The sequence below is a fragment of the Acanthochromis polyacanthus genome, chromosome 4 (genome assembly GCF_021347895.1).
Source record: "Acanthochromis polyacanthus isolate Apoly-LR-REF ecotype Palm Island chromosome 4, KAUST_Apoly_ChrSc, whole genome shotgun sequence".
In the NCBI taxonomy this organism is placed as follows: Eukaryota; Metazoa; Chordata; class Actinopteri; family Pomacentridae; genus Acanthochromis; species Acanthochromis polyacanthus.
The window spans coordinates 5907922-5921472 of NC_067116.1; the positions used below are offsets into that span (position 1 = coordinate 5907922).

General features: G+C 38.8%; 1 protein-coding gene across 5 annotated transcripts in view; it reads left to right on the top strand.

Moving 5' to 3' along the window:
- The window catches only part of ttll7 (tubulin tyrosine ligase-like family, member 7), a 163387-nt gene that overhangs the window by 81762 nt on the left and 68074 nt on the right, over positions 1 to 13551 (top strand). For all 5 annotated transcript variants that reach the window (XM_051947402.1, XM_051947401.1, XM_051947406.1 and 2 more), the window contains exons 11-13: positions 3325 to 3472; positions 5900 to 5973; positions 13330 to 13465. In XM_051947402.1, the coding sequence (XP_051803362.1) occupies positions 3325 to 3472; positions 5900 to 5973; positions 13330 to 13465 (358 nt within the window). The remainder of the gene's footprint in view (positions 1 to 3324; positions 3473 to 5899; positions 5974 to 13329; positions 13466 to 13551) is intronic.

Below are 13551 nucleotides of genomic sequence, written 5' to 3' on the forward strand. Positions count from 1 at the left end.
GTGACCTGTCCAGGGTGTCCCCTGCCTTCGCCCGAGTCAGCTGATAGACTCCAGCACCCCCCATGACCCTAGTGAGGATAAAGCGGTGGATAGAGGATAGATGGATGGATGTTTCTTGCCTTTGTCATTTTTTGTCTCATTTTTGCAATATTTTGTCTTGTTTTTGATGTTTTTTGTCGTTTTTTTTTGTCTAACTTTTGTAATTTTGTTTCTCATTTATTGTCGTTTTTTGTTTCCTTTTTGTCTCACTTGTGTTTTGTCTGATTTTTGTCACTTTGTGTTTTGTTTTATTCCTTGTTTTGTGTGCTGATTTGTTGTTTTGTGGGTTTTTTTTTGTCCCGCTTGTGTTGTTTGTCCATTTTTTTGTCACTTTTGTGTCGTTTCGTGTTGTTGTCTCATTTTTTGTCATTTTGTTTCTCATTTTTGTCATCTTTTGTCTCGTTTTTGTGATACTTTGTCTTGTTTTTGTTGTTTTTTGTCTATTTTCTTTTATGTCATTTTGTTTCTTGTTTTTTGTTGTTTTGTGTTTCCTTATAGTCTCGCTTATGTTTTTCTTCCTACTTTTGTCACTTTGTGTTTTGCTTTATTTGTTGTTTTGTGTCGCATTTTTGTCATTTTGTGGGGGGTTTTTGTCTTACTTTTGTCGTTTATCCATTTTTTTGGCACTTTGTAGCTTCTTTGCCAAATTTTTTTGTCTTTTTTTGCTGTTTCCTGTCGTTTGTCTCATTTTTTGTCATTTTATTTCTCGCTTTTATCATTTTGTGCCTCATTTTTGTAATATTTTGTCCTGTTTTTGGAGTTTTTTCTCTTCTTTAAAGTAAAATACTATATCATTCAGTTCCAGATATGATTGATCATCCAGACCTCTGGATCTCTGCTCTCTTTTTCTTTTTCTCTGTGCTCGTCCTCACCTCACTGCTCTAAATATAACCTCAACCCGTCACACAGCCACACAACGGATCAATTCCATGCAGCACCGTAGATCTAGTTTGGCTGTGGGTGGTGCAGACAACCCACAAAAAACAAAAAACAAAAAACGTCTTCCTCGACATCAGCTGGCACAAACAAATCTCTTATCGAAATGATTTGTTTGGTGGCCAATGTTTGCCGCGTTCCCACAGATTTAAAGGGGAGATTTGGTTATTTCGTGACAAATAAATCGTGGGCGGCAGCAGGAAGCCCTTTCTACTGGACAAACAGTTTTTCATGCCGGATTGAATGAGGGCTTTTTGTTGTACTTCGCTCACTTCTTTTATTTTTTTCCTTCCCTTATATAGTAATGACTTTGCGTCCCCAAAGGGAGGGGTGTTGAGGTAACGTCGGCTCTCCACTCTGCTCACAAACACCGACTGTATCAAATGGGATCAATTGGGACCCGGCCGGGCGTGGACATTGATAAACCTCAGACCCCCAACACCACTCAATATCCAATTTAAAGGGCCAGCGATTGACTGAAATGAATTGCCCTTTCTCCAGACCGCAGTGGCCCACTTGTTCAGAATTAGCTGTCTGGTCCCGTTCGTCCCACGGTTGTTTGTGTCTCTACATCTTTGTGTTTGTGTGTTTGTGTTGTTTGTCCATATTTTGGTCACTTTGTAACTTTTTTGTCTAATTTTTTGTCTCTTTTTTGTTTCGTGTCATTTGTTATTTTGTTTCTCACTTTTGTTGTTTTGTGTCTCATTTTTGTAATATTTTGTCTTGTTTTTGTTGTTTTTTTTTCTTTTTTGTCTGACTTTTGTCATTTGTCTCACGTTTTTTGTTGTTTTGTTTCTCATTTTTGTTGTTTTGTGTTTACTTTTTGTCTCACTCGTGTTTTGTTGTCTTATTTTGTTGTGTTTTGCTTTAGTCATTGTTTTGTGCCTCGTATTTGTCCAGTTTCTTGTTGCTTTCTCAGTTTTTTGTCTCTTTTTTGTTTTGTTTCATGTCGTTTCTCTCATTTTTAGTCATTTTGTGTCTAATTTTTGTAATAGGCTTGCTTTTGTGGTTTTTGTCAATCTTTTGTCCCATGTTCTGTCATTTTGTTTCTGACTTTTGTCATGTTTTTGTCTCGTTTGTGTGAATTTTGTAATATTTTGTCTCCTTTTTGTTCTTTTTTGTTGCTTTGTAACTTTCTTGTCTCATTTTTTGTCTTTTTTGTCACTTTATTTCTCGTTTTGTTGTTTTGCGTCTTATTTTTGTAATATTTAGTCTTCTTTTATTTGCTTTTGTCTTTTTTTGTCTTTTTTGTGTTTTGTCTCATTTTTTGTCATTTTGTTTTTGTTGTTTTGTGTTTCCTTTTTGTCTCGCTTGTGCCTTTTTCTTGTTTTGTTCTTTTACGTTTTGCTTTAACCGTTGTCTTGTGTATCTTGTTTGTCGTTTTGTTTGACGCTTTTTTGTAATTTTTTACGTTGTTTCCACGTTTGTCGCTTCGTAGCTTTTTTGTCTCTTTTTTCTTGTGTCATTTTTTCTCATTTTGTTTCTCATTTTTGTTGTTTTGTGTCATATTTTTGTAATATTTTGTCTTTTTTGTCATTTTTTTCTGACTTTTGTTGTTTGTCTCGTGTTTTGTCGTCTTGTTTCTTGTTTTTGTCTCGCTTGTGTTTTTTTTAAATCTTTTTTTGTCATTTTCGGTTTTTCTTTATTCATTGTTTTGTGTATCGTTTTTATCATTTTGTTTACACTTTTATCCTTTTTTGTCTTGTGTTGTTTATCCGTTTTTTGTCATTTTGTAACTTTTTGTCTATATTTTTGGCTTGTTTTGTTTTGTGTCGTTTGTCTCATTTTTTGTCATTTCGTTTCTCGCTTTTTTCATTTTGTGTCTCATTGTTGTCATATTTTATCTTGTTTTTGTTGTGTTTTTGTCTTTTTTAAAGTAAAATACTCCATCATTCAGTTACAGATGGCTAAATGTTGTGCTCATTTGTGGACACTGTGTGATCTGGAAGTTGTAATGTGGAAATGATAAACTGTCTGGTCCTGCTCGTCCCGTGGTTGTTTGTGTCTCTACGTCTTTGTGAATGTTTTTTGAGAAGGATTTCTAGATTTGCCATCGCAATGCTGCGATGATCAAAAGGCAAATTCAGGTCAGTCCATCAGTTCGGGATGAGGCTGTCAGAGTTGACAGCTTAAAAACACCTTTTTATGCAGATAATGTTCCAACTACATGCAAAACTATAAAAGTATGTGACAGAAAGCAAGTCAAAGACACAGAACATTACTGAAAAAGTTCTGCCGTCTCCTGTGGGAAGCGACAGAAAAGCTGCTTTAATGGTTTTTGCTGTTAGTTTACTTTTAATGGGGTATTTCCGTTTGTGTTAACTTTGCGCGGTGTTGTCGTTATTCTAGGGCCAGCGATAAGAAACGCAACCTGGCCCAGCAAAAGGCGGAAGCTCAGCGACGGCTCTACGGACACGGATCCATGAAGAAGCTCTCAGCTGCTTCCTCGGACTGGGAGAAACAACGTCACACGCTGGAACGAAGGAGAGAAGAGCTGGTAAGAAACACATGAATACAATCCATTTTTATATCCACAGCATTCGCACCGCCCGAGTGAAACCACAGCCCTCTAAACTGCTGACCACTGACCATCTGCAGTGCAGCATCTGGGATACTAATCACCTGTACAAGTGGTGCTTCTTAACTGTGGCCAGGGGAGCTGAGAGCGATATCCATTCATTTCCCCCACCCAGACATCCAACACCATCCTGGGGATTAAAACAATGGCCGTGCAATCATGAGCCACCATCATAAGTCATCAGATACCTTTTAAGCTTCTTGGGCCACACCAGAATGAGCACAAAAGGTGGTTTGGGTTCAGCCTTTCAGGGACGCATTCTTAGTGTTCATATCTCTACCGTCAGAGACATTCAGCAAACACAATGAGGTGGAAAAAATGCATATTTATGCATATTAGGGATGTCAGGATGTAGTTTTTTGCTCCCGAATCCAAACAGAGTCCTAATCTGATACCATTTTCCTACATTAAAGGTATTGAAAACTGAGTAGCTCTGCAATCCATTAAGAAAAATCTGCATTTCCGCATCCTAGCTGTTCCTTAATGTTCTGTAGCTAGAACCTTGTTGGAAAGCTCAGGTAGGAAACTATCTGAAATGTAGTGTTAGAGGTTAAGGTATACTGAGGGTCCACAATCTCCAAAAGAAAACCTGTATCCTCTATATGCATGTCAGTAAATGTTGGTCAGTTGTAGTACCTGGTTCTGCCACCAGGTGGAACCTCTTTCTGTTGAATATTGTAGAGACCAGAGGAGGCGTCACTCAGACTACAGATCATGTTAAAGCAGAGAGCATTGTGGGAGTTTAGTGACTAAAGAAGCACCATGACAAAGACTTCTATGGAGGTTAATGACCTCAGACCAGAGCTTCTGCATTTAAGACCTAGCTGTTCCTTAATGTCCTTTTGTCGTTTTGTTTCTCGTTTTTGTCTTTTTGTGTTCCCTTTTTGTCTCGCTTGTGTTTTTTGTCATATTTTTGTCATTTTGTGTTTTGCTTTATTCGCAGTTTTGTGTGTCATTTCTGGTTGTTTTGTTTCGTGCTTTTTTGTATTTTTTTGTCTTGTTTGTGTTGTTTCATGTTGTCTGTTTTGTCATTTATTGTCTTATTTTTTATTGTTTTTTGGTCTCATTTTTGTAATATTTTGTCTTATTTTTGTAGTTTCTCTTACGTTTTTGTCGTTTTGTTTCTTGTTTTAGTCATTTGTGGTGTCCTTTTTGTCTCACTTGTTTTTTTGTCTTATTTTTGTCATTTTACATTTTTCTTTACTCATTGTTTTGTGTATCGTTTTTGTCATTTTGTGTCACGTTTTTTTGTAATTTTATGTGTCGTTTGTCCATTTTTTTGTCACTTTGTAACTTTTTTGTCTAATTTTTTTGTGCCTTTTCATTTTGTTTCGTGTCGTTTTTCTCATTTTTTGTCATTTTGTTTCTTGCTTTTATCATTTTGCTTCTCATTTTTGTAATATATTGTCTTGTTGTTGTTGTTTTTTTGTCTTTTTGCATATTAGTGATGGCTCAGTTCCAGATGACAAAATGTTGTGTTCCTTTATAGACACTCTGTCATCTGGAAGTTGTAATGTGAAAATGATAAACTGAGGCTGAATGCTGCTGAAATTTATCATATTTTTCTATTTATAGGTTTTAATGCTGTGATTTTACTGGTCATTTCAGTTCGGATTGGTCTGAATGTGAAACCTGAACTGAAATGAGTTTGCTTTTGGTGCATGGTTAGCTGAATTTACATCTTTTCTGACAACAATATCAATGAATATCAGATTGTATATGTATATACAGTTTATTCCAGTGTGTTGCTTCCAGTTAAAGCTTGAGTTTCTGTTCAGACTTCTCTTCAGTTCCACTTACTACTTCTTACTCGATGTCAAAAGAGTCAAAGTTATCCGAGACAAGCGTACCGTTTAATTATTTTCTCTTTGAAATGAAGGAGTCGAGAGAGCTTTTTCTCATATGGGGAAAAGTGGCAGCTACCAGTACGCCTCCCACCCTCTTTGATTAGCCTTTTGATTAGCCACGACAGTAATCAATGGGGATAAGGAAAGATGGTCTAGAGGCACTTCTTTAAAAAGAAAAAAAAAATAAGGGTAGCACCTCATCTCTTATGGCTGAAGTGTGAGACCAGGTTGGGGCCTATTGAAGGCTCATATCGCTCAGCGCTCAATGATATTACAGTGCCGGTTGGGGAGTAGTTCCTTTCTCTCTGTTTTATGCCCAATCGGCCAATTGAGCTCCACAATTACACCTTTGTAACATACTAATAAGGCAATGAATGAGCCACTGATGGGGGAGACTATTTGTGCTCTTTCTGCCTCTCGGCCTCTGCAGACTTTATTCTTTGTTTCTAATAGCTGGTTGGCGTCCATTTTCATTATTTTTCTCGTGTCCTATTTCCAGAAAGAGCGACTGGCACAGGTCCGCAAGCAGATTTCCAGGGAGGAGCATGAAAAGCAACATCTGGGGAACTACAGGTAAGAAGGAGACGAACGGTGCTCTCCCCCTGCAGGAACTCCACTCGCTGCATTCATGCCAAGTCGCTTACATTTACGGGGTCATCTGCAGAGCTCTGGAGCTCTAAGGGGAATAAATAATGCTTCTGCAGACGTACAAAACAAAAGAGAACGCCAGAGAGAAGAATTAAGACTGAGAGAGCATTTATAACGGAGAGAATGAAAGGAAATCAGAGGCAGTGTGTACCAGGTTCAAATTCTTAATCCTCCGTCCACAGTGCAGCTTAAATTAGCATTGCTTAACCCTCGTGTTGTCTTCGGGTCAAAAATGACCCCATGTTTAATAGCATAGAAAAACCCCTAAATGACCCTTTTTCAACTTGAAAATCGAGGACTTTTCCATGCTGTATACTGTACAGTTCCATTGTGTGGGATGCAATGGAATGTAAGGAATGCAAAATCACCACAAACAGATGGAAAAACCAACACAAAAGAAGAAAACTCACCACGAAAGAATACAAAAGCCACCACAAACAGACGAAAATCACTACAAAAAGATACAAAATCAAGAAAACCACTTCTGAAGATGCAAAATCACCACAAATGGACACAAAAACACCAAAAAAGAAGTTGCCTCAAAAAGACAGAAAACTTCTTTAGAAGATGCAAAATCACCACAAACAGATGGAAAAACCAACCCAAAAGATGGAAACTCGCCACAAAAAAATGCAAAAACCACCAAAAAATATGTGAAACCACCATGAAAAAAATACAAAATGGCTACAAAAGATGCAAAAACCATTAGGGCTGCAACTAACGATGCGTCGACTAATCATCTGAGCACGATACGTCATAAAAAGCGGAAGTTAGTGCGCAATGCAACAGAAATCAGCGTCTGACCAGAGCGTGGAACACGGACGGACGTTGGTGCTGCATCGTGCATATATTATGTATGCACAATGCAGCACGGATGTCCGCGTTTAGATACAGCTGTATAGTAAACGCTCACATCCGTGTTTACGATAGATCGCGGATGTCCGCGCTGCATCGTGCGTACATAATACATGCACGATGCAGCGCCGATGTCCGTCTGTGTTCCGCGCTCCGGTCGGATGGTGATTTCTGTTGCATTGCGCGCTCACTTCCGCTTTTGATGACGTATCGTGCTCAGACGACTCGTCGACGCGTCGTTAGTTGCAGCCTTAAAAACCACCACAAAAGAAGGAAAATCATCACAAACACATAAAAAACCCACAAAAGATGGAAACTGGCCACATAAAAATGCAAATACCACCAAAAAATATGTGAAAACACAATTAAAAAATATTAAATGGCCGCAATAAAATGCAAAAACCACCAAAAAATATGTAAAACTACCACAAAAAAACTAAATGGCCACAAAAGATTCCAAAACCACCACAAAAGATGGAAACTCACTGCAAAAAAATGAAAAAAAAACACCATGCAAAAATACAAAATGGCCACAAAAGATGAAAAATCACCACAAACAGATGCAAAAACCACCACAGATGGCTTCCATTCCATACAGCTTCACTGTATCGTATACAGTACACTGTTGTTTCCCTTCAAAAATGCATTTAAAGCTACTTTCTGTACATTTCTGGTACTTTCTTAAGATATAGAAGTACTATCTGTTGCTAAACAAATAATGTTTACACCTATGCAATACTCTAAGCAGCAACAACAGTGATAATAAATCTCTACTTTGGTAAAGAAAACAGTTACAGCACGTGTGACGTAATAAAAAGGAGTGTTGTCTGCTTGTACGTCAGACGTCGAGTTGTAACCGTCACCTCACAGATGGAGCAGGTTCACCTTACAGCGTGACTCAGCAGCGCCGCTTGTCCCATCTAAATTCTTAATGCCACCTCTGTCTCTTATTCCAGTGAACATTTTCAGGTCTTGATTTTCTCTCTCGGTGTCTTTCCCACCCACGAGTTTACAGACAAAAACACTGACGCTTGCTGCCGTCTCCCCGAGTCTAAGTGACTTCTTGACGGCGAGTGGGAACGCCGATTCGATGAAGTGCAGTTACCTCCTTCCTCTTCCTGCAGCCAGACAGTCAATCAGACGGGCCGAGGTCTGTCTGGAGCAGCCCTAATAAAGACCTCTTCGCATTCAAACGGTGTCCCGGCGCAGCAGTGAAGTCTGATTAACATGCTGCTTCCCATTAAACGAGCTCGGGTAATGAACTTACTCACATTCGACTATTAGATGAAACCTGCGTCAGGTACATACGAGCCAGGACCCTGTGACATCCGAGGGAAAACCCAGCTGGTTGATGCTGCTCATTTAGCGTCATTTCAACCACCAAAAGCCAAAGTGGTTTCACACTGATGTACATGGAAAAGGAATATTAGTTTGGCCTTTAAACAAACTGGGAAGAAAATGAACCCCAGCACACTCTTGTTATCGAATACCAGTCAAATGTTTGGATGCATCTTCTCATGTCATTTTATTGTAGATTCTCACTGAAGACATTACAACTATGAATGAACGCATTTGGAATTATGTAGGAACCAAAAAATGTGAAATAAGTCAAAACATGTTTTATATTTTAGAGTCTTCTTCTGCTTTGATTACTGCTTTGAGCACTCTTGGCCATCTCTTCATTCTCTCGACTGTGGTTGACATGCTGGTTCAGTGTTTCTTCAGTTTGGAATAAATCCCCAACAGTGTCACCAGCAAAGCACCCCAACACCATCAGACCTCCTCCTCCATGCTTCACCATAGGAACCATGCATGTAGAGACCATCCGTTCACCTTTGCTGGTCTCTCAAAGACACGGCAGGTGGAACCAAAGATCCCAAATTTGGACTCATCAGACCAAAGCACAGATTTCCACTGGCCTAATGTCCATTTCTTGTGTTTCTTGGTCCAGAAAAATCTCTTCTGCTTGTTGCTTTTCCTTAGTAGTGGTTTCTTAGCAGCTGTTTGACCATAAAGGCCTGATTGGTCAGTCTGCTCTGAACAGGTGATGTAGAGATGTGTCTGCTACTAGAACTCTGTGTGGCTTTTATCTGGGCTCTAATCTGAGCTGCTGTTAGCTTGTCATTTCTGAGGCTGGAGACTCAGATGAACTTCTCAGCAGCAGAGGAGACTCTTGGTCTTCCTTTCCTGGGGGGGTCCTCATGTGAGCCAGTTTGGTCGTAGCGCTTGATGATTTTTGCATCTGCACTTGGGGATGCATTCAAAGTCCTTGTATGTTCCTGGGTAGTTCCTAGATGGTTAATTGTAGGTTGCTGGGTAGTTCCTAGAGAGTTCCTGGTAGGTTCCTGGGTAGTTTCTAGATGGTTCCTTGAGGATCCATTCAAAGTTCTTGAAAAGTTCCTGATGGACTGACCTTCATGTGCTAAAGTAATGATGAACCTTGCAGGTTCCTGGTAGTTCCTACATGGTTCCTTGAAGGTTACTTGGTAGTTCCTAGATGGTTCCTGGTAGGCTCCTGTGTAGTTCCCAGATGGTTTCTTGGGGATACATTAAAAGTTTTTGCAATTTTCTGGACTAACTACCTTCAGTTCTTATAGTAATGATGGACTGTCATTTCTCTTAGCTGATTGGTTCTTGCCATAATATGGATTTTAACAGTTGTCAAATAGGGCTGTCAGCTGTGGACTGAGCTGACTTCTGCTCAACACAACTGATGGTCCCAATCCCATTAAGAAGGCAAGAAATTCCACAAATGAGCCTTGAATAGGCACAACTGTGAAGTGAAAACTATTTCAGGAGACTACCTCATGAACATCATCCAGAGAATGTCAAGACTGTGTAAAGGTGTAATTAAAGCAAATAATCTCAAATATAAAACATGTTTTGACTTATTTCACACTTTTTGTTTACTACATAATTCCATATGTGTCAATTCATAGTTTTGATGCCTTCAGGTAGAATCTATAATGTAGATAGTCATGAAAATAAAGAAAATCCTGAAATGAGAAGGTGTGTTCAAACTTTTGACTGGTTGTTCAGTCAACACTATTAAAGTGTTGACCTTTAGTTTTTAAGTCACTCAAGTGATTTTCTTTAAGGATTGAAAGTTGTGGCTCTTTCAATGTTCTGATTTCAGTTCAGTTTATCCAGCTATTATAAATAGACTTCTTAAGGAGTGGAACTGAAAGAGGAAAAGAATATGTTTCACTAAAGAAAATGTACCATAGCAGTCTGAGAATCCCACGTGGAATAGTGCCACAAGAAGGAACTGAAGTGAGTGGTTCATCTCAGGTCTTCAGCTGGTGCTTGATCTGAACTGCAGTAACTAAACGAACACGAAGAATTGGGTCAACTTCTCCGACAAAATGGAAATCATGCAGCCAGAACAGCAGCTCTGCAGAAAACCGTCAACGGCTGCAGTTCAAGTTTTAACGATGAAACTGTTGCAGTAAAAATCACCTCTCATGTGCTGATGTGTGCAACTAGCTTAGCAGAACTAGCGTATTAATGGTATTTATAAAAATCTGCCTGTTATTTTATAGTAACACAACATTTACTGCCTCTGTGTTGACTCTGTGTACATTTAGAGCTTTGGACATAGTTTTCAGACCACCATGACTAAAGTTTTCTGACACTTTTATTGAGGTTTTTGGTGGAACTTTGCTCCGTGTTCTTCATAGCGTTGTAATGAACGCTGTTTTGCTGATTCAAAGCCGGTTAGCGTCAAATTTTTTTTGATGATTTTGCATCTTTTTTTGGTTATTTTACATCTTTCTGTGGTAATTTTGTGTCTTTTTCTGGTAATTTTGCATCTTTGTTGTAACTTTCCATCTTTTTGTGGTAATTTTTGGTATTTTGTGTCTTCTTCTGGTAATTTTGAATCTTTTTGTGGTAATTCTGAATCATTTCATGGTAATTTTGAATCTTCTTTTCTGGTAATTTTGAGTCTTCATGGTAATTTTGAGTCCTTTTTTGTTGATTTTACATGTTTTCTGGGAATTTTGCATATTTGTCTGGTAATTTTGTGTCTTTTTGTGGTCCTTTTGAATCATTGTGGTAATGTTGCCTCTTTTTGTTGTCATTCTGAAATAGTGGCCTGCCCACCAAACGGGAAGGTGCGATTGAAAGTGTTATTTTTTTTTCTGTAATTAATCATAATTAACACATTAAAATCCCAGCCCTAGTTCAAACATAATTTATTGCATGTATTGAGACATTATACATATTTTTTCCTGCTGTAATTACTCAAACGTTATCATAAAAGTGAAACAAAATCATCATTGTTGAAGGAAAAAAAACAACAGGTGGCCAAACGATTACTTCCAAAGCTGTAATTATTTGTGTTATATAGGCATTTTTGACTGGTTTGAAAGGCCAGCTCGGCTCTTAACACGTCTGAGCTGAAGCCAAACTATTTCCCCACGTTTTTTCTCTCCCACAGGCCAACGCTTGTTCAGCCTAAAACGTTGTTGTGATTTGATGGCCAGAGCGATGGCGTGGGGCAGTGTGGAGATGTGTTCTGAGGATAAGCAGGCCGAGGTTCCTACGTTCTAATCCCATCAGACCCAAGATAAACACCGAGCACTCAGTTTAGTGTCGAGGGCGCAGATGCAGAATGTGAGAACAGAACAGAACACATTAGGCTGCAGAAAACACTGGAGGAAGTAAGAGCACGTCTCAGTGAGGGCGGGTGTACATTAACCCTATGGAGCCCAGGGTAGCGATACGTCTGTATACTCATGTTTGATTGGGGGTAGATGTGAAACCAGATCAGATAGATCCATCCCTCTGTCTGCATATAAAATCCGGGGAGTTCCACTAATATTTCACACATTCACCAAGTCTCAGAGCACTTTTTGGTTGCAGAGGGTTTGTAAAAATACACAATAAAACGTACATGATCATTGCTCATAAAGTAAAATACTAGATTGCTCATCGTTCTTTTGTCGTTTTGTGTCTCATTTTTGTAATATCTTGTCTTGTTTTATTGTCTGTTTTTGGTCGGTCATCTCATGTTATTTTCTCACTTTTGTTGTTTTGTGTTTCTTTTTTGTCTCACTTGTGTTTTTTGACTTATTTTTGTCATTTTTGTCTTGCTTTTCTTTTTTCTGTCTTGTTCTGTCGCTTTGTAGCTTTTGTAAATTTTTTTGCCTCTGTGTTTTGTTCCGTGTTATTTGTCGCATTTTTTTTGTCATTTTGAGTCTCATTTTTTGCAATATTTTATCTTATTTTTTTTGTTTTTTTTGTGTTTTTTGTCCGTTTTTGTTTTGTTTGTCTTTTTGTCTCGCTTGTGTCATTTTTGTCTTGTTTGTGTTATTTGTCCATTTTTTGTTAGATTGTAACTTTTTGTAAAACAAATTTTATTTTGTTTTTGCCGTTTTGTGTTTCCTTTTTTCTCGCTTGTGTTGTTCGTCTAATTTTTTGTCGTTTTGCTTCTTGCTTTGATCATTTTTTGTTTTGTTTGTCGTTTGTCCCTTTTTTGTCACTTTGTAGCTGTTCAGTTTGTTTGTAACTATGTCTATGCTTTTGTCTCTTTTTGTTTTTGTTCTGTGCTGTTTGTCTCATTTTTTTGTCATTTTGCATCTCGTTTTTGTAATTTTTGTCTGACTTATGTCATTTTGATCATAGAGTAAAACACTATATTGTTCAGTTCCAGATGACTACGTGTTGTGTCTCTTTGTAGACACTCTGTGATCTGGAAGTTGTAATGTGGAAATGATAAACTGAGGCTGAATGTTGCTGAAATTGAAATGTCAGGTTGTTCATACTGTTTTGCAAAAAGATAATTCCTTAAATGTGAACATTTTTGCACTAAAACAAAGGACCCATCAGGAATTGTGGTTATTTCTAGGTTATTATGCTGTGGTTTTACTGGTCCTGAATGTTTTCCCTGAACTAAGATGAGTTTAACACCTCTGCCTTAAAGTATAAATGCATTGTCATGTGAAAAGACTGAAATTTTGTTCACTTTTTAAAAACTCAAGGTCTCCAGTGACAGTTTTCTTTCTGTGTTTTCTCTTCTCTCCCTCCTCCTCCGTTCTCTTCCTTGATCCCTCCGCTCACCTTTCATTCGTCTCTCTCTTTTTATTCCCTTCTTGCTCTTTTCTCCGTCCGTCCACCTTCCTCGCCTGCTGTGCTTTGACCTCCACTCCTCCTTCCTCCCTTCTCCTTCTTTCTATTTTCTTTATCTCTCCTCTCTCTTCTCTTATCCTTCTTACCTCCCAATTCTGTCACCTCAAATTCCTCCCCTGCTCAACCCCAATCCTCCTCTCCTCTGCACTCCATCACTCCCTCTCCTCTCCAAATCCTTTTTTCTCTTCCTCTATTCCCTCATTTATTCCTTCCTTTCTCCCCTGCATTGATAACCCTTCTTTCCTTTCTCCTGCTTTCTCCACTCCTTCCTCTCGCTGCCTCGGCGGCCCACAGACGTATTTACCCCCCAGATGACAAGCTGCTGCTGGAGAAGTATGAAAGCCTGCTCTCGGCTGCCTTTCAGACCTTCCTCGCCGGGCGAGCTGCCTCACTTCAAAAGGAAATGAATAATCCTCTGAAACGAATGAAGGCACGTACGTCAGTGGCAGACTGTCACGGACACACACACACACACACACACACACACAGTTATAGTGGAAACCTGCAGAGGCCCGA